Source organism: Equus quagga, chromosome 19, assembly GCF_021613505.1.
Source record: "Equus quagga isolate Etosha38 chromosome 19, UCLA_HA_Equagga_1.0, whole genome shotgun sequence".
Classification (NCBI taxonomy): domain Eukaryota; kingdom Metazoa; phylum Chordata; class Mammalia; order Perissodactyla; family Equidae; genus Equus; species Equus quagga.
The window spans coordinates 3,527,128-3,552,776 of NC_060285.1; the positions used below are offsets into that span (position 1 = coordinate 3,527,128).

The 25,649-nt window shown below is 47.8% G+C and overlaps 1 protein-coding gene across 2 annotated transcripts in view; it reads right to left on the bottom strand.

The window, feature by feature from the left end:
* TBC1D22A (TBC1 domain family member 22A) overlaps nucleotides 1-25,649 on the bottom strand; it is a 344,321-nt gene that overhangs the window by 223,379 nt on the left and 95,293 nt on the right. For both annotated transcript variants that reach the window (XM_046646272.1, XM_046646271.1), the window contains 2 exons: nucleotides 16,261-16,389; nucleotides 11,595-11,657 (listed from right to left, as the gene is read on the bottom strand). In XM_046646272.1, the coding sequence (XP_046502228.1) occupies nucleotides 11,595-11,657; nucleotides 16,261-16,389 (192 nt within the window). The remainder of the gene's footprint in view (nucleotides 1-11,594; nucleotides 11,658-16,260; nucleotides 16,390-25,649) is intronic.

A 25,649-nucleotide genomic window follows, 5' to 3' on the forward strand; every position in this document is an offset into this window, starting at 1 on the left:
CTCCGTTTTTTCCTTGACTGACTGTGATTTATTCTGGATCTTTTGTCTTAAATCACTTCACGTGAGTTTGCTTTGCTTTTGTTTTGAAATCACAAAAACTAGTACTGATTCCTGTCAAAGTCGCTTAGCACCATTTAAAACGTCCTCCCCAAATCATCTGAAACCGTACTGTGGGCCCAGGCCCACTGCCTCCCCCTGAGAGCTCCTGTCTTCAAGACCCTCAGCTCATTCGTGACAAGATCTCTGAAGACCTGGGCTGAACCGTTTTCCCATCCTGGCATCACATCGCCGCCACACAACCAGCCAAGCGCTCATGACTCTGAGGACACTAGGATGGTGTCTCTGAGGGTTACCCTGAAATTATTTTGCCGTTCGGCTGTCATCGTAATGAGCTCTCCACAGATGAGACATCACTGAGAGCTCGTCATAAGGAACAGGGACCCCGTGCCCAGCACAGAGGGACACGTGCTGTAGGGCTTCTAAGCCTGCATCAAATTACTATGCAGCTATTTTTCAAAGAATGCATTAGTCATTTCTAAGCTTTCGCTCTCAGACTGATAAAAAAACATCATAAATGACTGGTATCATATCTCTTTTCCAAGGAGGCATTTTCAAGGTATAGCAATGTGACACTTTAAGGGGTCTGAATTAAGCACCTGGATCCCTTGCATTTACGCCCAGCGATGCGCCCGGAGGCAAGCTGGGAGCAAGCACCTGCTCTCCCGGGCTCCCACCACCTCGGGTCCGCCCCCTCACCCCGCGCCCCACTGCCACCTTCGCCAGACTCACTGAAAAGGAATCAGAGAGGAATCTTTCAAAGGACATTCGTTGCCTCACTCCCCACTGAGGTTACCACCAAGGATGACACACCCCAAGCAAAGGCGGCTCCTGCGCCGTCTCACCCTACTAAGGATGGTGCCAGAAGAAGTGGTCGTTCCAGTTCCCCATGAGGGCCCCGTACCCAGGCCCTGTGACACAGCTCAACTCCCCAGAGCTCTCTCATCCAGGCTCCAAGGAGTCAGTCAGAAGTCCCCAAGACAAAGCAGATAGAGCCAACGGGTCACCGCAAGCCAGGGTCAAAGCCAGAGGGCCCGAGCCAGGAATCCAGGAGGGTTGGCCCCCAGAAGGCATGGCCTGAGCAGGAGTGGAGCTCTGAGGCCAGCGCCAGGCAGGCACCCTGTCCCCCACTCCACACCCAACACAGCCGTGCCCACGGGCTGGAGGCTCACTGCTGCAGTCCCCGCAAGAGACGATCCCTAGCACCTCCCCTGCAGTCAGCCCCAGGCACGCCAGGCCGAGGCCCGTGTCGCCTGCCTACGGGGCCAGGAGGGGGGCCACAGGGTCCGGAGACCCTGCCCTGACCCAGGAAGGAACAGCCGCAGGCGGAGCCCCGGGCACCAGGGGCGCAGCCCCACGTGGGATTCAGGACATTCTCTCTACAAGGTTTCTGCGGGACCCGGTCAGGGAATAGAAGGCCTCCCCAAACTGTGAAACAAGGGGGCATCAGCGATTTGTTACCCTCCAAATTCCAGGGTCCCCACAAATCGCCACACCTCTGGACTGTATTCTTCGATCCTACGCACGCAGCTAACAAAATTGGCACCACCCAAACTGATTTTCTTGGCGACTTGATAAGGTCTCCCCTGGTTTCAGCACGTTTGTCCACGCCCCGCACTTCAACATCACACTACTGGGCATGGAGACCACTCTGGGTCTTGTGTCAGCCACGTGCTCAATGGGTGGCCACTGGCATTTCTTTAGTGGGGGTCAGAGGCCCCACAACTTCACATGTTAAAAATCCAGGTACTTTAACAACAGCTGTCGTAGGAAAGGTACAAACAACAGACTCATTTGCACAAGGCTCCTCGCAGAAGCAGGGCAGTTTAGGAAATAGAAAGGATCTGTCACAGCACGTCAGCTCACACTGAAATGACCGTGCTGGGGGTTTAAGCAGTGATGTGTCTGCCAAAGGACAATACAGGAAGGATGCCCTATGTATGTGGATGTGGTCAATGAAAACAGAGAACGATCTGAAACTGCTCTGACGATGAACACTCACTGGATGTTACCAGCTATTAAAGTTCTATTGGCATTCCTGACATTCTCATCTTCGTTAAAGAGTGGGAATTCATTAAAAGTAGTGCTGACTTTAAACTCTCCCCAAAATATCTTTTCTGCAGATTAATTTATACTCAATGACAAGAATAAAAATAGTTGCTACAGGGGCCGGCCCAGTGGTGCAGCGGTTAAGTGCGCATGTTCCACTTCGGCAGCCCAGGGTTCACCAGTTCAGATTCCGGGTGAAGACCTATACACCGCTTGTCAAGCCATGCTGTGGCAGGCATCCCATGTATAAAGCAGAGAAAGATGGGCACAGACTTTAGCTCAGGGCCAGTCTTCCTCAGCAAAAAGAGGAGGACTGGCAGCAGATGTTGGCTTAGGGCTAATTTTCCTCAAAAAAAAAAAGAAAAAGTTGCTACTACTTGTTACCACCAGGGCTGAAAAAGTTAAAAAGCCATAGGCATTGCCAGTTTGCTTGACAAACTTCAGAAACCTGAGCGCCAGGAAAGGTTTTCCCTAAAAAACTCAAAGGCTTCTTCCGCGACAGCTCCTGGCAAGGCTCAAGGGTCTCCGACTGGCAGCTCCTGGTCCGTCCCTTGTAAACCCATCACCTCCCAACACACACGCCTCCAAGGCGGCGCTGTGCACCAGCAGCTCATGCACTCAGGTGGTGGAGACAATCTGCATTCTAAAAAGTGAAATACATAGAAATTGAAATGTTGCTGTGCACATGACTACTTATTAAAAAAATCTGATTTCAGAAATGTGCAAACATCATAATTCTACCATATGCATCGGCAACCCAACTTCACAGCATGTGAAGCACCATGGAGATGATTTCTGTGAGAGGAGCAACAAAATAGACAGTTCTGCCAAGGGGACCTGTGGGATTTATAACCCTCGAAATCCAGGAGCAATGTGGGCTCCGAAAGAAGAAGATATTTACAACCCAAGTGTCTGCAACATGATTCAAGGAACATGCCCCCATACGAATTATAATACCTGATAAATGAAACCAAAGTAAGTCCCTATAACAAATCTAAAATGTGGATTAAAAGGCAACTATATGTCACATAAAACATACACTGGGAATACCCAGACAACTACCAACTACATGTTTACAGCACAATTAATAATGCGGCGCTCTCATAAAGCAGGCACTGATGTCATGTTTGGGGTATGAATTACTCATCTTTCACCACATCCAAATATGTTGATTTATGTCCCACATTTTGTGCTCACGTCAGGTGTCTTGATAGGTTAGCAAAGCACAGACATTTCATTACACTCAAAACAGAAGTAAAGGAAAGAAACACCACTTTCAAAGAACACATTACAGAGTCAGCACCAGACCAAACACTCCTCGAGGCTGCCCGGGCTCCAGACCCAAGTGCGACACCGGAATCTAGGCCTTCTTCAAATTCAAGGGCAACGAGCCCTCCGTCTCTGGCAGTAGGGCGCAGTAGATGTTAAACCAAATCCTGAAAGGCATTAAAAAACTCCATCCTGACCAATCTGGATTTATCTCAGGAATGTAAAGTTGCCTCAACAAGTCTACTAATAAAATTCATCACATTAATAGAATAAAGGAGCAAAACATATTATTACCTCAGATGACGGGGGGGGGGGGGGGGGGGGAATTTGATAAGTCTTAACAACCATGTACTATTTTAAAACTACGAGCAAGCCACCTTCCTTAATATGATAAAGGATCCATAAAACCTAAGGAAACATCCTAAGTCAAGGACACCAGGTAAACGACCTCCCTTTAAAGTCCGGAGTGACACCAGGGCGCCTAATTTCACGCTAACACTCAACACTGCTGCAGGATCTTCACCAGCAAAAGAAAACCAAGAAAAAAGAAAAAATGGACATATAGAATAAAAAGAAAAAAATCACTGTCATTATTCACAAATGGTATGATTAACTTCTTCAAAAACTCAAATGCATCTATACACAAAATATTAGAATTAATGAAAGAGATTAGTAAATTTGCCAGATACAAGGTCAACTTACAAAAGTCAACTGCATTTCTGTAGACTGTCAATAAAAAATTAGGCAATGCAATTAAAAATTTAAAAGACACTGCTTACAAAAGATGTATCTATGAATAAATTTAATAGGTTGTGTAATGCATTTAAGGAGAAAACATTGTTTAAAAATAAAAGATCAGAAGAACTAAATAAATGCAAAAACAAAATGTTCTCTACAACTGATCAAGAGATTCAACAGAATTTATGAGATTTCCACGAAACACAACAAGTTGGTTTTAAATTTACACACAAAAACAAAGGTCAGGAGTGGACAAGAAACAAGGACCAGGCACGGGTGGCCCACCCTAGCAGACAGCAGGACCATGGAACCAAGACACGATGAAGCTGGCACAGGAACAGACGGACAGACAGACCAGGGAACAGGTGAGAGCCCAGAAGGAGCCCACAGACACAGGGAATCCTGACAGGCCACAGAGATGACCAGTGGCGACGGCACAACTGCTTGTCCGGGGGCTAATTTATAAGGAAACTGGACTGCCATATCAACTCCACGCACGGTCGATCCAAACGGGTGATGGTCCTGAATGTGAAAGGCAAAACTTTAAACTCTTCAAAGAAATACGAGCCTTCCTTGAAATCACGAGGTTGGAAAGGAAGTCTTAGGACACAAAAAGGCCTCATCGTCAAGGAAAAGATTGTGGAACTGGGTGTATAAGAATTTCTGTTCAGCAATAGAGTGAAAAAAGAATCTGCTAACTGGAAGAACATACATGCATCCACATATATCCAAAAACAGAATCAGTATCCAGTTTATATTAACAACTCCTACAAATCAGTAGAACAAAGACAAGCACCACAACAGGAACAAGAGCAAAAGCATTTCACAAGAGAGAAAAACAAATGGCCAAGAACCCTATGAAACAACACTTAACTTCATCAGCAATTAAGGAAATGAAAATTATAAGCACAATGAGACGCTACTTCCTACCCACCAGCCAGGACAGGGACACTTCCGGCCCAACACTTCCAAGAGCTGGTGAGGGGACAGCACTAGGCACTCTCCTCAGGGACCACCACCTGGCATTACCCATTGTGTGTGCGCCCTATGGTGCCACTCCTGGGTATACACCCAAGAGGAACTCTCACACACATACACTGGGACTCAGACAAGAATGCTCACAGCCACATCCTGAGAAAAAGCACAGGCAGGAAAATAATGCAAATGCTTATCAACATTAGACTGGATCCATAAATCCTGGAACCTACAGTGGAATACTACACAGCAGTGAAAAATGACCTACAGCTACAGGCATCAATGGATGGATGTTGAAACCTTAATGCTGTAATATAAAGAGCAATCACAAAGGAATATATGTAGTATTATATTATGTATAATAGTAAATACTTTAATAATTCCATTAAAAATAGAGATTAAAAATAAGCAATCACACACACACATATAAACACGTAATACAAGCATACAAAAAAGCAAGAGAATCATTAACCAAAATTCAAGAGCATAGATACTTGTTGAAGGAAATGCTTGGGGAGGGACAAAGAAGGAACTCCAAGATGCTAGGCTTGCTCTATTTCTTCAGCTTGACAATACATTTTAGAAGTTCATTTTTAATTTTTTTTCTTTAAATGGGACCCATGTTATAGAAACTCTTCTTCTCCGATATATTTCACCATAAAAACAAAGAATGAGAAAAGGAAAGATCTATGGATCAGCTCCCCAAAATATGTACCAGAAGAGCTTGAATTGGTTGTATAACAAATAAGTATTTCTTGGGCTCTCACAAATGCATCCCTGTCTCCAAAAAAAAAAAAAAGAAAGAAAGCATCAACTATGAGATGAAACGAGGAGACAAGGAGCAGCAAGATGCAGACACCCGGGGCACTAACAGCAGCAATGCTTCCAGGCTCTGAGGATCCCCATAGCCCTCACACTGCAGCAGCTATGTGCCGGGCACCACTGCAGGTACCAGGGAGACACTGGGGAGTCAAGAGACCCGGGCCCCGCCCTCAGAGTCTGAGAAGGGAGATCCAGAGCCCTCGGCCACAGCCAGGCCCCCAGCAACACAGCTCACAGACTCATCAATTCCACCCAACAGACGTCGGTTAGGTACCAGCTCACAGCTCCAGGGATGGAAAACAGCAGAGTGAAGGCTGCCGCCCTGGCCAAGCTGACCATGTGATGGGAGAGAGACGCGTGAAGGAGCAACTCTGAGGATGCGCCCAGAGCAGGAGTGGGGAACACAGAGGTGCTGTCAGGGCCAGTGTGGCAGGAACTGGTGGTGTCGGTAAGGCCAAGGGCATCTGCCAAACAGCGGGCTGGAGAGGGGCTCCCGGGCAGAAGGAACAGCATGTGCAAATGCCAGCAACCCACTTGGGTTTGGCCTCAGGTCCCAGGCAGACAGAGCCAACGTCTGCTCCTACAGAAGGTTCCTCTTCCGTCCCCACGGAGCCCAGGGGTCGGCAAGCCCACGCTCTTCCACACAAAAGCCCTCTTTGGAAGAAACTTATGCTCCACTGATGTCTGCCTCCTAGAAAGTGTCCATCCTTTAGGGCCTGGAAACTCATCACACCAATTCTAAAAAGCGCACATAAATAACAGAGTTTAAAAAGCCTGCCAGCTTCCTTATCCTCTGTGTCTGTTTAAACTTAATGAGACATCACTTCTCCATGGCTAATTGGAAAAAGCAGCTTATTTCCCTAATTTGTGAAACTGCTCTAAGAAGCAGATAACCAGAGGGCAGATAATATAATAACTGCAGGAAAAGTGCCTCAGCCGAAGAAGAACTCACCAATGGCCATACTTGAGAACAGTTCTTCCCATAAACTCACGGCACCAACCACAGCGGCCAGAGCACCACAGGTTGGAATTCACATTTCCAACGCAACAGATCGAGTCTGTTCAACACTGGACAGCGGATAAAAAGAGCAAGTGGCCACAAAGTTCTGAATTTTACTTCAAATAACAACACTGAATAGAAAGACTAATTACTAATTTCAACAAAATCTCCTAAGTCCCATGAGGTTCCAGGTGATGCTCTAGCCACAGCGAGGGGCCCGTGGCCCTGCTCTAGGGGAGGTGACATCTAGGTAAACAGAAGACAAATACAATCAGATAATAAGTGCAACGAAACACAGAGTATGAATGACAGTGGAGGAGGGGGGCTACTGACATTAGCCAGAGTCACTGGGGACAGTGTCTCTGACAGGGCAACATTCCACGTGGGAGCTGAAGGCCCAGAAGAAACCAGACACTGAGAGGCCACAGGTAAGAGGAAGAGGAATCCAGACAGTCATTCCAGACAGCTTTCTGCAAGCACAACGCTGGGGCATGACGATCCAGCCCCTCCTTGGTCCACTCCCCCCACTCACCTTAGGACCCTCCCCATCAGCAGTTAAACAGGCCCAGGTTGTGTGGCCCTTAGGTCTAGCCGAGCTTCCTTAAAAACAGGGATTCCTGGCTTCACCCAAGAAGTCTGACTCAGAAGTTCTGAGGGAGGCCAGGGAACAGGCAGGCTAAAGGTTTGAAAAGGAATTAAATAATGAACAAAAAATGGAACAGACACATCACCAAAAAAGATCTGTGCATAGCAAATCAGCATATGAACAGATGCTCAACATCATTAGTCGATAGGGAAACGCAAATTATAACCCCATAAAGATACCATCGCACCCCCGCTAAAAATGGCTAACACTAAAAAGAGTGACAATACCAAGTGCTGACAAGGATGTAAAGCAACTCAAACTCTCACACATTGCCCGTGGGAGTGCAAACCAGTACAGCCACTGCAGAAAACAGCTCGGCAGGTTCCTAGAAAGCTAAATATACACTTACCGTATGACCCAGCAACTCCGCTCCTGGGTACTTCCCAGAGCGGGCAAAACAGCTGCCCTCACTAGATATGTACGGAAGAGGTACAACAAATTTATTCTGTAATGGCCCAGAATGGGAAAGAACCCAACTGCCCACAGAGGGGTGAATGGGCAAACACACCGAGGTCCACCCAGACGACAGAGTCCTCCTCAGCCATGACGCGCGACAACGTGGAGGAACACCAACGCCCCACCCAAGGAGGAGAAGCCACTCACCAAAGTCTGCAGTCTGTATGATTCCACTCACGGGAAAGTCTGAAAAAGCAAAACTCTAGGGCTCAAAGCAGACAGGTATTTGCCAGGGCAGGAGGAGAGGGGAGAGTGATGGCAAAGGGACAGGGGGGAACTTCCTGGGGTGGACCTGGTCTACACCGTGGTTCAGGCGGTCGTCACACTCCTGCATACAGGTGCCAGAACTAACCTAACTGTGCACTTACAACAGGGGATTTTACTGCATGTCAATGAGACCTCAGTGAAGCTGTCAGGAGTGAGGGGATGAGGGGGAGAGAAGACCAGAGCAGAACCAGACATCGCCTGTCGACTGAATGAATGAATGTGTGCTCAGACTGGGGGAAATACTTAGGCCAGAACCAATCTTCCTAAGTAATAAGAAGCCCCACACTTGAGTGGGGCAAATGACCAGCTGAAATCAGAGTGACATTTTCCTGGTTCTGTACAGCCAAGTACAACCACGTGACTGAGTTCTAGCCAGTCGAATATAAGAAGTGCCATGAGCAACCTCTATGAAATATCTTTAAAGGCAGAGGCAGGCCCTTCTCCACCATGTCTTATTATTCCTGGTGGTGGAATGCAGATGTGATGCAGGGAGCTAAAGCAGCCAACTTGGACCATGAGGTGAAAGCCAAGCACAGAGGAGGAACCAATTCATGGATGTGAACTCATTCCTGAAATGCTAATGAGTCTCCTTGTTGTGAAGCCACTATTGTTGTGGATTTGCTGTCACTGCAGATATATCTAAGCATAACCTCCACAATGCCAGAAATATAACTTGCTCTCGCCTACTGGCTAACACAAGACCAACATTTCCATACTCTTCCTAAAGGCCCCCACTCATTTCATTTCCCCCACACACAGCTGTGCCCGACTCTCCCCCTCAGCCAGCCTGCGGAGCCCCAGCTCCTCCCCAAAAGCCCAGTTGCCCCTCAGGGTGTCCTGTCCTGCTGAGCCGGGACCTGGACAGAGTCTGCAGCTGCAGGAGGAGCCCACGAGAGCTAAGGGAGAAATTATTTAGGAGAGAGACCACCACCAGGGCAGAGGCGCTTCAAACCAAGGGGTTCAAGGTCCCAGACAACACAGACACACAGGCCAACCGACACCAGCTGCAGTGACTGGATCCTCTCTCTGAAACCAAGAGGCTGGCACTGTGAGCTCAGCCCTGCAAGGACTGTGTCAAGCGGCAGGAAACTATGGAGATGAGAACAAACCAAAGGTCTGGCGGCAGACTCTAGTTTCCACCAAAAGGAAAATAGGCAAAAAAGAGGTTATACTATGTTATCCCTCGTCTTCCAGACACAATAAGCACAGTGTCGAGAAGGACAGAGAAGGATCTCAAAACGCTTCTCCTGTGGAAGGCTGATCTTCGGCTTCTGTGTTCTCTCAGCTGTAAGCACTTTTGCTCTGATAACGTGGGATTTTTTTTCAACAAACTTACTGCACAAAGACATCGAAGTTTAAAAGTGCATTTACTGAAGCAGTCAAGATGAAAAACAAACATTCCAAACAATACAAAATTCAATTTTAAAGAGATACCATTTACAATAGCAACAAAAAATATAACTGAGAATAAATCTAATAAAACACATACAAGACCTTTTATGGAACAAATTTTAAAACTTCATTGAAAGGCATTAAAATGGCCTAAAAAGTGCTAAATTAGTATGTTCATGAAAATGAATACTAAATTTCATAAAGATGTCAATTCTCCCAAATTATCTATAGATGCCATGCAATTCCAGTCATAAATCAAGCAGACTCTAAAAACACACGAGAAAACTTGGCCATCTGCTTCTGCGACTCATGTGAGAGAGTGGAGGCCTGAGGATGCACGATCAGTTCTGAAGAGGAGGAGGCAGTGGGCCCCCCAGCCAACTGCGAGACTCCCTAATAAGGCTGAGTCATTCGGCAGGATGTGGCATGAGGGAAGACAACGTGAATACTCGGACAAAACAGAGAACACAAAAATGGATCCACGCAAATGTGACAACGACAAACCAAAAGTGACACTGCAAACAGGGGAGACAAGACCACTAAGGATGCAGGGACTTGCCGGTCACTGTGTGAGAAAGTTATGGCCTCACATCACACACAGCTATCAACACAGAGGAATCCAACACGCAGGTGGGAAAGGCACAACATTAAGACTTCTGGATGAGAATACGGGAGAACGCCCTAACGATGTACGAATAGGAAAAGACTTCTAAGTAAAGCACACCAGTGATGACCATAAATGAAGAGACTGATCAATTCGACTACGCTAAGAATGTCTGATCATTAGCAGCCACCAAGAAGAAAGTGAGAAACAAGCCCAGGGTGGGAGATGATATTTGCAACATGCAAACTGACAAAGCATTAGAATCCCTAACATCTACAGATGAATAGACAACAAAAAATTAGATCAACACCCTAAAAGAAAAACCAGCAAAGGACACGAACAGCATTTCCCAGAAGGGGGAACAGAGGAGTCCACAAATCTACGGAGAGATGCTTAGCGCCCTCAGTAATCAGAGAAAGGAAAACGAAGGCCACAGTAAAAACACCCACCAGAGGGACAGAAAGTGAGAAATCTGGCAGTATCAAGAACTGGCCAGGATGGGGGCACCAGGGACCCTAATCCTCTGCAGGGGAGAGCTGAATCATAGAACCCATCTGGAAGGCACATTGACATTATCTCGAAAGTTTAACAGCCTCACAATCAACAAGACAACAATTTTACTTCTTCGTAAAAACCCTGGAGAATTTCTTGCCTGTGGGCACTTGCATAAATGTACAGGAAGGTTCCAGGCAACACCACTCCTACTAGCAAAACATGAGAAACAACCCAAATGTCCACAAACAGGAAAAAGGCTACAGAAAGGTGTAGAATATTTAAACAACAGACTGTTAGACAACTAGACACACAGATTAGCTGAATCTTAGAAAATAATGTAGAGGAAAAGAACAAGCTGCAGAGACTAGACTACACAGGGACGATACAGCTCCAAATGCTGATTTTCTCGGTATCACATGACGCATATCCAATCCATGGAGAATCACAGAGACAAAGCCAGGACAGTGGTCACCGCCTGGGAGGGGCTTCGAGAAAGCGGGTGAAAACACCGAGCAGCTTCAACACTAGGGGTCAGATTCGGGTGGGGTTCTCGGTCCTAAATTGGGTGGTGATTCACGAGTGTATACTATACACACACACACATACATGTTATCTATATTCTTTTATATGCATCAATATCACGCAATAAAAACGTCTGAAGAACAATTAGCAATTCCTGTCGGTGATTATGCCCACAAGGTCACCCCCAAGCCTGCTGTGGGGAAAGCGCCCCAGCTGCCCCAACCTCTTACTAGAACAGTGGGCACCCGTCACCCCATCAAACGGAAACACCCTCCACAGGAGTCTCCAGGTCCAGCTCCTACCTCTGTCACTTTGGGTTGAAGTATTAATGCTTCCGGGCTCATTCGAGGGATGTCTATGTGGATCTGGAGATGCAAGAGAAAGAGACATATTTCAGAAGATGACAAACATCGTTACAAGCATTATGATTCAAAAGGCAAAACTTAAGAATGGCAACAAATTTCCTCTGGCTCTCCAGTGCTCCCTCTCTGAAGACAGCAACTCTCCACGCCTGCACTCTCCTCTGGATGAGGGAGCAGATACCACCTGAACGGGGCTCCCCCAGTCCTCGCATGACAGGCTGGCTTGACACTTTGCAGCCAAAAGGCAGCAGTCACATGATAGGAACAACACAGGCCCTCAGCTATTTAGTAACATAATCCATAGCAATTAGTAAACATTGATTTCCAGCCTCTGACAAGGGGAGCAATTCAAGTGCAGCAACAGTGGACAAGTTTCCAGCTGTGACAGCTTCTTCTTGGAACCCAGGCCACTTTTTCTCCACTTCACGAAGTCTTTAGGGAATCCAGGGCACTTCTCCAAGGAAGCATTTAAAAATCTCTGCCTGACATGAGTCAAAATAAAGTTCCCCATGGGGCTGGCCCAGTGGTGCAGTGGCTGAGTTCACACACTCTGCTTCTGTGGCCTGGGGTTCATGGGTTTGGATCCCGGGCGTGGACCTACACACCACTCATCAAGCCATGCTGTGGCAGCGACCCACATACAAAACAGAGGAAGTCTGGCACAGATGTTAGCTCAGCAACAATCTTCCTCATAAAAAAAATAGTTTCCCACACTATAGATGAGCACAACTGTGGGTTCAAGAAGCAACGAAATAAGTATGTTCAGGGCTGGGGGGGCATCCTGGGCTGGCTCCCAATAGCCTACTGCTGTCACTACCCCTACTCTCCCAGGAAAATGGCTCAAACAGGCTGAGGGAAGACATTTTAATGGCAAAAGGGAGTCCCGAACTCAGGTTCATTCCGCATCCTTGCACGTGACTGTGAGGACTCATATCTGTGAGACCTGAGACAGACTCCTCACTCTACCTCACCAGCACTATGGCCTTGGGTTCCTCATTGAGGACATGCACTCAGCATCCTCATCTTAGATGCCTGCTACATCCCTCCTGGGGCACTGCTGGAGAGCAAATGAGCTGGTGGGTCAACAGGCTGAGAGCCCCAGTAACTGCACAGCTCTGAGACTCAGGAACTACTTTTTCTGCTAACAGGCCCCCGCCTTAAATTCTTCCCTCAAGCGAGAACCTGGAAATCAGCAGCCCATCAGGGGCACCAAGGGAAGGGAGGCAACTGCTCAGGGAGAGAACTGGAACCGGGGCCAGGAGGCAGCAAACCTGAATGTTCAGGGAACACAGACTACAAGGCAGCGACGCAAGAAAATGAGGAGGAAAATGGTGTTGGAGGAGAGCTCCACGGATACCCCCGACTGCCAGAAAAATAAGCAAGTGGGTCCTGGAATAAATTAAGCCTAAACTATCGCTGAGGCAAAAACGATAAAACCGAGGCGGTCCCACCTTGGACACATCATGAGAAAGCAGGACTCTTTAGAAAAGACAATAATGCTGGGAAAAATAGAAAGCAGCAGGAGAAGAGAAAGACCAAACATGAGATGGACTGACTCCAAAACGGAAGCCACAGGCAAGGCTATAGGAGCTGAGCAGGGCTGCTGAGCACAGGACATTGTGGGCATCACTCATTCATTGGGTTGCCAGGAGTTGGAGCTGTTTTTTTTTTTTTTTTTAAAGATTTTATTTTTTCCTTTTTCTCCCCAAAGCCCCCCGGTACATAGTTGTATATTCTTCGTTGTGGGTCCTTCTAGTTGTGGCATGTGGGACGCCGCCTCAGAGTGGTCTGATGAGCAGTGCCATGTCCGAGCCCAGGATTCGAACCAACGAAACACTCGGCCGCCTGCAGCGGAGTGCGCGAACTTAACCACTCGGCCACGGGGCCAGCCCCGAGTTGGAGCTGTTTTGACAGCACGTAACAACAAACCAAAGGAATATAAGAAATAATCATCCTCAAACCCTCTGAGCAGCATGGGAAGGAACTGAGTAAGCTGAGACGTGCACGCATCCCTGATGTGTGCCGAAGGAGACCTGCGGGCAACAGTGCTGATGAGGAGGAGGAGGAAGTGGAAGGGGAGGAGGAGGAAGTAGAAGGGGAGGAAGTGGAAGGGGAGGAGGAGGAAGTGGAAGGGGAGGAAGAGGAAGAGGAAGGGGAGGAGGAGGAAGTGGAAGGGGAGGAAGAGGAAGAGGAAGGGGAGGAGGAGGAAGTAGAAGGGGAGAAGGAAGGGCGGAGGAGGAGGAGGAAGGAGAAGAGGAGGACGTAGGAGAGGAGCAAGAGAAAGAGAGGAGCAGAAGGGGAAGAAAAAGCAGGGGGAGGAGGGGGAGGAAGGGAAGGACGGAGAAGCAGGAGAGGAGGAGGACAAGGAGCGGAAGCAGAGGAAGAGGAGGAGGAGGAGGGGAGCATTCCAGACTGAGGGAGGACTCTAGCTGGCCATGTGCAGGAGGCCGGTGCAGGCTGGGATGAGAACCCACCAGCTCTCGTCCCCTTCACCAGAGCCCTATTCCCATGCAGTCACACTCACATGGGCACACACCTGTCCTCGGCAACCAAGGGCCAGCACAGTCCGTGCTACAGAAGAGCTCCTGTCACGTGTTTGCTGAGCAGACAGGGCAGCGTGCTTTACATCCACACCTGGCCATCATTCACGGCTTCAGGAGGAGGAGGTCCAACCTGAGACACGGCACTGCGCAAGGCTGGACATGAGGGGCTCCATGTGCCCCTCCAGACCCCCTACCCTCTCCCCATGTACGGACTGGGCGAGCAGGGTAGGTCATGATGGTCTGCAGGACTCCTGGAGAGGGGAGGACACACCAGATGTATCTGTAACTCTGACCCAGTCCATGTGCTTTGGACATGACATCTTCAGCAAGAGAGTAAATGCTTAAGCAAATGAAGAGAGGACAGAAGAGGGTGGGGAAGCAGGCCTCAGCCCCGCCCCCTGCTGCCTCCTAGTAGTGCAGATGGTGGGTCAAGGTCAGCCCATGGGTTAAACAACACGAGTAGGCAGCAGGAAGAGACCAGGGTGCCCAAGCCCTACACCCGGCCGGGCTCTGCCTTGACCTCACAGTGCACTTGAAATAGCAGCGGCAAGACAGCAAGCAAGCAGGCCCCCAGGAAACTGCCATGGGTTACATTTTTCTTAGTTAAATTAATGTAGAAACATTTTGGGAATTCACAATAATATAAGAGCTTTTTATTACCTATCATAGTAACTGAATAAAGATGTATGCAACCCATTTTTAATTAACTTTCCCTTAAGAAATTCATAACAGGTAAATCTTGCAGATAGATGCTAGTGTCGTCCTTTGGAAGTCTTTTCCTTGAATAAAATTACATCGAAAACATGTTCAAAGCAATACCAAACTTATCCATTCCCCAAAACTAGGGAAGTGGAAAATAAACCAGGTAAGTTAATACTTCCCTAACCAAATCCAAATGTAATGCCTCTCAAATCAGTTTCCCAGAGTGAATGGCTGGCAGCAGCATGTGGCCTGGGAGCCGCCCAGCTATGAGACACAGGAGCTCCAGGGCAGAAGGCTGGGCCGAGGCAGAGAGGGCCCGGCCCGGAGGGCGGAGGAGGCGGGCTCCCGCCCCAGCCTCACTACTCCTGGCTAGTAAGCAAGCCCGTCTTCCTCCGGAGCCCCCACGGAATCCTGTCTGTAAGGAAGACGCTCTGCAAACATCCATTCAACTTAAAGAACCTTTGCTTATCCGTCAGAGGTAAAGCCTGTCTTTGGACTTTCTTAACAGATTGATACCAAATTGACAAAGAGATGCGGACAACCCACATCTGAGGTAGAAAAATTCAGCAAAGCCCCTCCAACTAGAGGTAGGGTTTCTGAAAGGAAGTATTCAGTGCTGACAACTCTCCGGAAAATCCGAAGTTCTTTCAGAAATATGAGGCAGTGCTACCAATTAAGAACTACCTTCTGGTTTAACTGCGGCACAAACCATTTTGAATTTTCACATATTACAAAGATGGTGAGAATTATAAAGCCCTCAAAGAGCTATTCTAACAGCAAATTCTGAATGCAATGTGAACTGTAAATCAATTTTAAGTATTTCTCCCATTATTCACACCGTCTATCAACTGACTGTTCAAGAAACCATAATTATACCCACTTTGTATTAAGTTAATAGCAAAATGATAAACTGGCTACTTTTTGTTTTGGGCTGAACTGTGGCCCCCCAGAATTGCACTGGTTAGTACAGCTCTCTTCTATCTAATTCACGTCCCTAACTGCACCCAGGAGCACAACGCCCGTGGAGCCCAGCGGAGTCATTCGTCTGATCCAATCCAGTGAAACACCTGCTGCTGGCCCTCCAGGTCGGACGGCAGCGCCCACCGCCACCCCCAGCAGGTCTCAGGGTCCTGCAAGGGATCTCGGATATCTATCGTGTGACATCCTCTTCACTGTTGTAGAAGGAACTGGAGACAAGCAAGGTACTACTACTAGAGGAAATTCACCATTATTTGCTTTCAAATTTATTTATTATTAGAAAATAAAGATCTGTGACCCAATCTAGATAAAACATTTCCTCCTCCAGGTCACACCAAGTTAAAGTACTCCGAGGAACACAGAAAAAGGAAAAGGACTCCCACCTGTCTATATGTGTCTTGGTGAGCTTCATCATTCCTAGAATCGTAATAGTGCTCAATAAACGCAAAATATTCCTTCTGTTTTCTTTGGAGAGTGGCTGGTCTTCGGTCCACATTGGCAGGGAGGTAACCCTGGTGAGAAAAGAAACAAAAACAAACATATGTATGAATTCAGAGTCTCTATTAGGAGTCTAAAACAAAAAGGCTCACGTCTTAAATAAGCTTGGTGGTCTGAAATCTGACATGAAGGGGAGGATAAATGGACTGTGAAAGAAGAAAGAGACATGAAGAAAGTCAGCAAGCTGACCCCTACAGCGAGCCCACACCTAAGGCCCTGGACAGAGGGCTCCGGCTCGGGGCTCGCAGCCTCCACCAAACTGATCACACTTGACGGCAACCACACAGGAGGCAGGCCGGGATCTGAACAGCAGTGCACGCACCGCTCTTCCACGGCAGCACTGCAAACGAAACGGCCCTCTCTACGTGCCTCAGACGCATGACCAAGTCAGAAGCCTGGATGGTCTCCTAACAACCACGTATGCATGTGCACGTGCGTGCACGTGTGTCCACACACCTCCACACACACATATATAAACTGTCACTTATGTAGTTCTCTCCAAAGACTCCTGGGCTTTGAGCAGCCACATTCCCAATACATAAAGTAGACTCAAACCCAGAAAGGGCCAGAAAGCACACGGTGGCCATGAAGAGCCCAGACTCCAGGGCCAGGGGGACTGGTGTTACATATTTTCTACTTTTTATGTCAACATTACTGATGTATCACATATAAAATAAAATGTACTTCTTTTAAGTAAACAGTTCTGTGACACCTGCCAAGGGTACACAGCTGTGTAACCACTACCCCCTTGAAGATACAGAGCATTCCCGTCACCCCAGAACCTTCCCCGGTGCCTCAGTAGTCCATCTCAGCCCTCCCCCAGGAGAACCCAGAGAGCCACTTGCCTCCTCACCATGACCACTGCCACCTCTCCTGGGACGTCGCCAACACGGCATCAGTCAGGACCTACGCTCTTGTGCAAGGCTTCTCTCACTCAGCCTAGTGTCCTGGGCAAGTCCTCCCAGTTGTGCATGAAGCAGCAGTTACTTCCTTTTCTTACTGAGTAGTACTCCAGTGCATGGATATACCAGTGCGTTAAGCCATGCACTTGTTGCTGAATATCTGGGTTGTTCCCAGTTTGGAGCTATTACGAATAAAGCTTGTTACAAATATTCTCGTACAAGATTTTGATGGATACACATTTTGATTTCCCACGGCTAAATACCTAGGAGTAGAGTTACTGGGTTATAATGTAGGCATATGTTTAGTTTTCTAAGAAACTGCCAGATCTTTTTCCAAAGAGATACCATTTTACACTCCAGCTAACAACATATGAGAAGTCCAGATGTTCCACCCCTCGCTAACACTTAGTATTGTCAACGCCCAACGTTAGCCATTGTGAGTCGTTGTATTGCCTCTCCCCAGTGACTAACAATGCTGGGTACCTTTTCACACAGCCATTCGCCACTGCTTGTCTTCTTTGGTGAAGTGTCTGGTTGAATTTTTGCCCAGTTTTTAACCAGGCTGTTTGTCTTATTACTGAGTTTTATGAGGTCTGTATACATTCTAGACACAACTCTTTTTGTCAAATATATGCATTGCGATTATATTCTCCTAGTCTGTGGCTTGCCTTTTTATGTCTCAAATAACAGAAGTTTAAAATTTTCATGAAGTCCAATTTATAAAGTTTTTCTTTTATATTTAGTGGTTCTTGTGTCCTATATATGGAAGATTTTCTCCTTATTTTTTTCCTAGACGTTTTAAAGCTTTACCTGGCCACCTCCTTTTCATCCCTTGAGTGTCCCTTCAATGGTCACTTCTTTAGGAGGACTGACCTGACTCCCAAGGCAGGGCTGGTCACTCAGAGCTCCAGCAGCAACTGGCATGGGGCTCCCTAGAGCCAGCCCCTCACTGTACCAGCCTCACTGGCAGGCATCCAAACCCTAACTGAGTGAATTCTTGCTCAGTCATGCACCACACAATGACATTCTGGTCAAGCAGAGACCACATATAAGACAGTGCTCCCATAAGATGAGTGCCATTCAGCCCAGGTGTGCAGTAGGCTGTGCCATCTAGACCTGTGTAAGTGCACTCCACAGTGTTCACACAACGATGAACTGGCATTCATACAATGATGCATTTCTCAGAACATGCCCCCCTCATTAAGCGACACATGACTGTATGAGCAAGTGAGTGAAGGAAACAACAAATATACCCCACCCAGTGCTTTCTGCCTTTTAAAGTGCTTCCACATCAGCAGCAGACATCACTGTGTTTGCTGACAAACATCTATGCATCCTTTACTCAAACCGAGCCCTGAGGATCCTTTAGGAACCATAGCTCCCTAATCTCAACCCATGTACCACCTGAAGGTGGCTAATCCCCTTCCTTCAGGGCAGGCCTTGATGCACTATGCTAAATAGCTATACCACCCCACTGGCCACAGTGACTGACAGGCTCAGAGGGGACCCAATGCAGGCATAAATGGAAGGCCCAGGACTTTTCTTTGCTGTTGCCTATAAATCAAAGAGAACGTGCAGTCTGGCGCTGTGGCAGCCAGTCTGTGACCACAAAGAACTATGAGCCACAGGCCCACCCTGAAGAACTGACTTTAAGGAGAGCTGACCTTGGAGTTGCCAGGCTTTGATGATGAAGTCAGCATGAATCCAGCCACATCTTTTCAGTTGTGTCAGCACATACATTCCCTTTATTTTCCTTAAGGTATTTCCATTAGCATCTATTCTGTATCGAATCATATACTCGGGGCCTGCCCCGTGGCCGAGTGGTTAAGTTCAAGTGCTCTGCTTTGGCAGCCCAGGGTTTTGCTGGTTCAGTCCAGAGCGCAGACATGACACCGCTTGTCAGGCCACACTGAGGTGGTGTCCCACATGCCACAACTGGAGGGATCCACAACTAAAATATACAACTATGTACTGGGGGGATGTGGAGGGGGGAAGCAGGAAAAAAAAAAAAGAAAAGATTGGCAACAGTTGTTAGCTCAGGTGCCAATCTTTAATAAAAAAACAAAAAGTCATACACTCACACATTTGTTTTAACACATGTGGATAACACCATTTAAACTTTTTAATAAACGCATATGGAAATATAACGTACATGTGTTTGTGTGTGTGTGTGTACGCAAATGCCCAAAAAGTGTGTGTGAATTATCACAAATTGAATACGTCTCAGGGCCCCTTGGGAGCCTCCAATCACTATCCCTTTCCTCCTCCTCAGAGGTGACTCCCTGACACTGGGATAAATTTGCCTATTTCTGAACTTCACATAAATGGAATCATTTTCTCTGTCTGGCTGTTTGCTTTACTCAATATTACATTTGAAATTTTATTTATTTGGTAACACGTAACAGTAGTTAATTTTCACTATTGCATAATATTTCCATGTACAAAATCCACTCTACTGTTAACAGACATTTGGGCTGTTACCAGTCTTTGCTATAAACATTCTTGTACCTGCCTTTTATAGCACATGACACGGATTTTAGGTATACACCTGGGAGCAGAACTATCAGGATATGCACATCTTTGATAGATTCTGCTAATTTTCCAAAGTGATTACACTCCCGTTGGAAGTGTATGAGAGTACCCGCTGTGCCACATCTTGTCAACACGTGGTGCTGCTGAACTTCTCACTGTACCCATCCTGGTGGGTCTGCAGTGGAATCATTAGAACTCCGTCTTCATCAAATTTCCCAGCAGACCAGTGGGTGCCGTCGGATGTCATCCCCTGTGCAGTGCGGGAACAAGCGCAGTCCTCTTTTTCTCTTGGGTCATCTGCCTTTTTCTTACTGACTCTTAGTCCACATGTAGGCTCTGTTGTAATATCTTCTCCTCCCCCATGTGACTTGCCTTTTCTCCCTATTAATGATGTCTTTTGATGAAGAGAAGTTCCTAACTTTAGCCCAATTTATTAATCTTTTACAATTAGTCCGTTTTTTTCTTTTTTTTAAAGATTGGCACCTGAGCTAAGAACTGTTGCCAATCTTTTTGTTTTTCCTGCTTTTTTCTCCCCAAATCCCCCCAGTATATAGTTGTATATTTTCAGTTGTGGCATGTGCGACACCACCTCAATGTGGCCTGATGAGCAGTGCCATGCCTGCGCCCAGGAACCGAACCGGTGAAACCCTAGGCTGCCAAAGCAGAGCATGCGAACTTGGCCATAGGGCTGGCCCCTACAATTAGTCCTTTTTAAGAAAATTTCCTTTATCCAACATTCCTTGCTTATATATTTCACTTTAAAATCATGACCATATTCCCACTGTCATTAGGTATTGTTCCACTATAGGGGTCTACTATAGTTTTCTACTATAGCAAACTACAGCCCACTGCCCATTTTCGTAAATAAGATTTTGCTGGAGCACAGCCACATCTGTCTGTTACATACTCTGCACGTTGAACACGACAGCAGAAGAGCTGAGAGGTCACCAAAGAGACCATGTGACTCACTGAAATACACACTAAAATATTTGCTATCTGGCCCTCCGCAGAAAAAGTGTGCTACCCCTGCTCAAAACATTGATCCTGAAGGCTACAAAGCCTTCTAGCACGTGTCTTTCTATGTTTTTATAGTTAGCCTTTCCCCAATTTCTGAACATTTTGACTATTTACAATCGTCAATATTCTAAACGTGGCAGTGAACAATGTCTGATTTTTCCTGAGGTAAACTTCCTACAAGGGAACTGTCAGCTCAAAGGGATATTGGATATATTTAAGGTTCTCGATGCCTTGTTTCCAAGTAACCCTGCCAGGAGGTGTGGCAATTTACACGCCAGCAGCCTTGTCACAGGTGTCCCCACCCTCCACCCTCACCGACAGGGAGGAGGGCCCCGTGAAGAACACCTGCACCAACACCCGTCCCATTAATGACAACTGGCGGGAAAGGGGCACATTCACCAGAGCGGTCCAGCTGACAAGCACACACACGAGTCAGACGGTCAGAGTCCCCATTACGAGGAAAGGCGTGGCTGTCATTCCCACTTGACTCTATTTTCTGGCCAAATAAAAGGATGTTAATATCCCAAAGAGCAGACCGCTTCACACAATTATAAGAGTGACAAAAGTAATAACCAGCCCCCAAGTGTACAGGAAGTGCCAGGCGTGCCTCTAAGAGCCTTCCAGTGCTATTCCATTAACCACCCACCTGAGCATCTCCGGAACTAGTCCTCTTCAACCAGCACCATCTGGAATATGCCAACGGATCACCCAACATAAGAGTTCTCGCCCTCCTCCCGTTGGGTACCCAGCCCTCCCCCTGCCGTGGGGGGTACAAAGCTACAGCTGGGCTGGGCAGCTCCCAGCGAAAGGCACTCCTTCCTCAGTCAGAGATGGCTCAGAGACCATCCGTCTGGGAACTGTGGGCATTGACCACACCTGTTTTGACCTTATTGCTATTTCAAGTCTCTATCATGTCTTGGAGAATAACAATTACTTAAGTTTACTTCTTTTTCTTTGTCCTAAAATTGCCACAGCCACAGCAAGAGAAGGGACAGCTCCTCACCAAGCACTGAGCTACACACGGTACTGGCTTTACTCCTGGCAAGAGTAGGAGGCTGACATTATCCCTAGGCAGATTCCAGCTCAGGAATCTAGTGCACGTGCACAGGGACTTGATGCAGACTGAACAGAGCCCAGCACTGTGACTCCAACCTCCTTATCTGAGACCCCACCCTTTTCAGGGGCATCCAGCTCAATTCACTGAAACTCGGGAACAAGTCCCTGCCCTGTGGGATCTCACACACACACACACACACACACACACATACTGCTCACTGACTGAGCTCCAAGCGTATCTCAGACCCTCAGCTCAGCACCAGGATGCAGAGATGCTGACTGCAGCCAGCTGCTGGTGGACACAGACCCTGACCTCTTCTCCACCCCGACAGTCGTTTCTCCCCACAACTGCAAGAGACCCTGTGGAAATGCAAGATCAGACCACCTTAACACCCCACCCCCCAGACAACCTCCAACAGCTTCTATTCATGCTCCTGCCCCAGCCTCCCTGGCCCTGCCTGGCCTGGCCCTTCCTACCTCTCTGACCAGGGGCCAGGTGCTCCCCTCACTCATGGCGCACCAGCCCCTCTAGGTTCAAGGCCTCTCTCTGAACTTATGCCCCCTCTGCCTGCGACTCACATCTCTAGATCAGGGATCAACAAACTACCACCCACAGGTGGAATCCGGCCCACAGTGTGCCTTTGTAAATAAAGTTTTATGGGAACAGTGCTGTGCACATTCCTGTATATAGCTCCTTCATGGCTGCTTCCTACCAGGGCAGAGCTGAGCAGCTGCAACAAAGACTACAGGAACTACAAAGCCTAAAACATTTACCACCTGGCCCTTTACAGAGCAAGTTTGACCGCCCCCGCTCTCAACCTCTGTGGGGCTGGCTTCTACTCTCTCTCAGGTCTGTGCTCAAGGGCACAAGGTGGCAAGGCCAGCCTTTCCACAACAGCACCCTCTTGTTAGTGCCGACTCTTCCTCTGCAGCATCAGCACCAGAATGACACTACTTCTTGATGCCGCTGCTCACCCTCTTCATGGTCAGAGCTCAGCTCCATTTGGGTGGGGGCTGTGTGGTCTGCACTGCATCTCAATGGCAGACACCACACTGGAATCAATAAATCCCTCATCAAGAATGAACGACCTCGAACGCACTTCCCCCAGACACCTGCATGGCCATGTCCCCGCCTCCTTCAAGTCCTTGCTCTAACGTCACCTTCTCAATGAGGCCACTGTGACCACTGACTTAAAACAGCAACTTCATGCCCCCTGCCTTCAGAATCCCTCCTGCCTTGCTCCAGGTTTTTTCTGGAGCACCTGTCGCCATCTCAGATACTATGAAATGTACTCACTAAGTTCACTGCTTATCCCCTCCCTCAGACTGCAAGCTCCACTGGGGCAGGACTTTCCACCACTGCTGTTCACAGATATCCCCCCCAGGTTTCAGGATATTGCTTGGCACACAACAGATACTCAATAAATATTTGTCAAATGAAAGACTGAAGTCAGTGTGATGTGCAATGATACCATCATACCCACAAGGAGCGGCACAGCCCTGGGTCCAGGGAGGAAGGGTCCAGGGAGGAAGATGCCTGAGCTAACATGTGAAAACTTAAGTACTAGTTAGCACACTGTTCTGGGTTAGGTTTGATGCGGGTGGTGGAGAAGATGGAGAGGGAGAGGGAGAGACAGAGCAGACACCTAGAAAGGCTCCACAACTGCAGGACTGCACAGGCCACGTGGCCAGGTCAGCCCTGGGCAGGGCCAAAGAGCCTGGCAGATGAGGGGCGTGGAGACGTGTGGAGAGGCTGGGGCAGTGGGCCCTGTGGGCCGGGCCAGGCCTGGCCTTCAATCCAGGACAGTGTGGCCACCAAGGGGTCTCAGCCAGGAATGGTGTGGACAGGCTTACCTCAGTCGCACATGGTGACAACAAGGATTCTTAGTGAACAAGTACTCGGAAACTCTCCCTATTCCCCAAATTTTAATTTAACCTATCGAAACAGAAATTCTGAAAGGCAAGTATGTCATAATGGGAACAGAGGCAATAAACCCCCCCACACATACTCCTCACACTCCCATTCCTAAAGGAAAACACACATGTGCAAGTTGAGGCCTTTAGATAATTAAGCAAGACTAGAAATTATGCAAATGAAATATATTCAAGTATGCAATGAATTTTAAATGACAGAACTACAGAAAACTTAATTGCTGTATTAGCATGCTATAAAAACACTAATCATAAATGTAAAACAATGCATGCATATACTTATATCGAAATTGTCCCGGTGACACAAACATCAAATCGCTCCCTCCCACTGGGTTCACGTGCAAAACCACATCAATATATCGGAAGAAGAAAAGATTATACCAGAGTTTCAGTTCTCATTTTTAACCATTCTACTCACTAACATAAACGTTAAATGTTTAATTAGTTTTTGTTCGATGTTTCTGAAATAGTTATTTAAAAAAGCCAAAAATACGATTTTCTATAGTGGTAATTTTTAAAAAGCTACTGCCATCCCCACATGGCATTTAAATGTTAAACAGCATTAATGGTGGTTTAATGATATGTTCCAGACTAGAGTATATGTTAGTTCTCCATAAACAACGAGAGCCAATTTCTCATCTTTCTTCACTAAAGGAGCACTGCCCACTCATCAGTTAAGAACAGCACTCCCCGACAAGCCCCCAAATCATGTTAATAACACATGAGGAACATGGGAGGGGGGGTCATTAGTTTGCCAGGTCTAAACAGATTCACATTCAAGAACAGCTTCGGCTGTCTTTTTAAACTGGACAAAATGGTAAGTTCTTCTCAATCCTGAGTTCGACTCTGAAGCTCTTGATCCTGGAAGCAGAGTGGGCTGGGACAAACCACCCCATCCCACTCACTTAGCCAAGCCCTCTGGGACAACACGCTCTTGGTAAGTCAAGCCCAACCCGCTCTCCACCCAGGCACCTCAGCCCAGGTGTGCGGACAGCTGGCTCATGCATGCCCTGCCCTGCGTGGAGAGAGTATCCTAGAGCAGCAACCCCCAACCCTCAGCACACCTGAGAACCCCTCAGAAACCCAGTTCCCAAGCTCCCCAGGGGACACTAATGTGTACCCAGAATGCAAATCCACAGGTCAAGAGGGCAGCTGAAGCTGCCACGCCCTTACTGCCCTCTCTCCTTGGGGGCTTGGGGTAGGCACTCAGCGGACCACAAGCTTCGCAGCAGGCTGGAGTCGGTACAAAGGCTGATGCCGCAGCCCAGCCCAAGACTCCAAACTGCTTTGTGGGCGCGGACATCAGGATCCGCAAGAGCTCCCCAGGAGAGGGGACTGTGAAGTTGGGCTGAGACTCTCAGATTCAGAGAATGACTGTGAGGCAGCCTAACAGACCCCTTCTCTCTGAAGTGCCTGCTGGGTTCTCTCCCCTCCATTCTCCAAGATATCCTTGTGACCTCAGCCCTTGCAAAGGGCCTGGCCGAGGGCAGACAAGTGAAAAACACTTCTGAATCAGGGATGAGTGGTTAGCATCCATCACTGTGCTCCCCGAAATCTTCGACTGCAGAAAACAGGCCTGGGCTGATTGTGCCTGGGAGTAACTAGAGGGCAAGGAGAGAGGCTCATAAGCAAGCTCCTGGGTCAGGGATGAGAGGACGAGCGATGACGGCCCCCACAACTCTGACCTCCTTCCACCTGTCCACGCCCACATGTGACTAGCACCCTGAAAACGGTGGGTTCGCTTCCTCTGGATGCCCAGAGCCCACCGTTACCGGCCGAGGCACACACCACCATGCAGAAAGACTGTGCATGGGCTCCACTCCGCGGGCAGATGG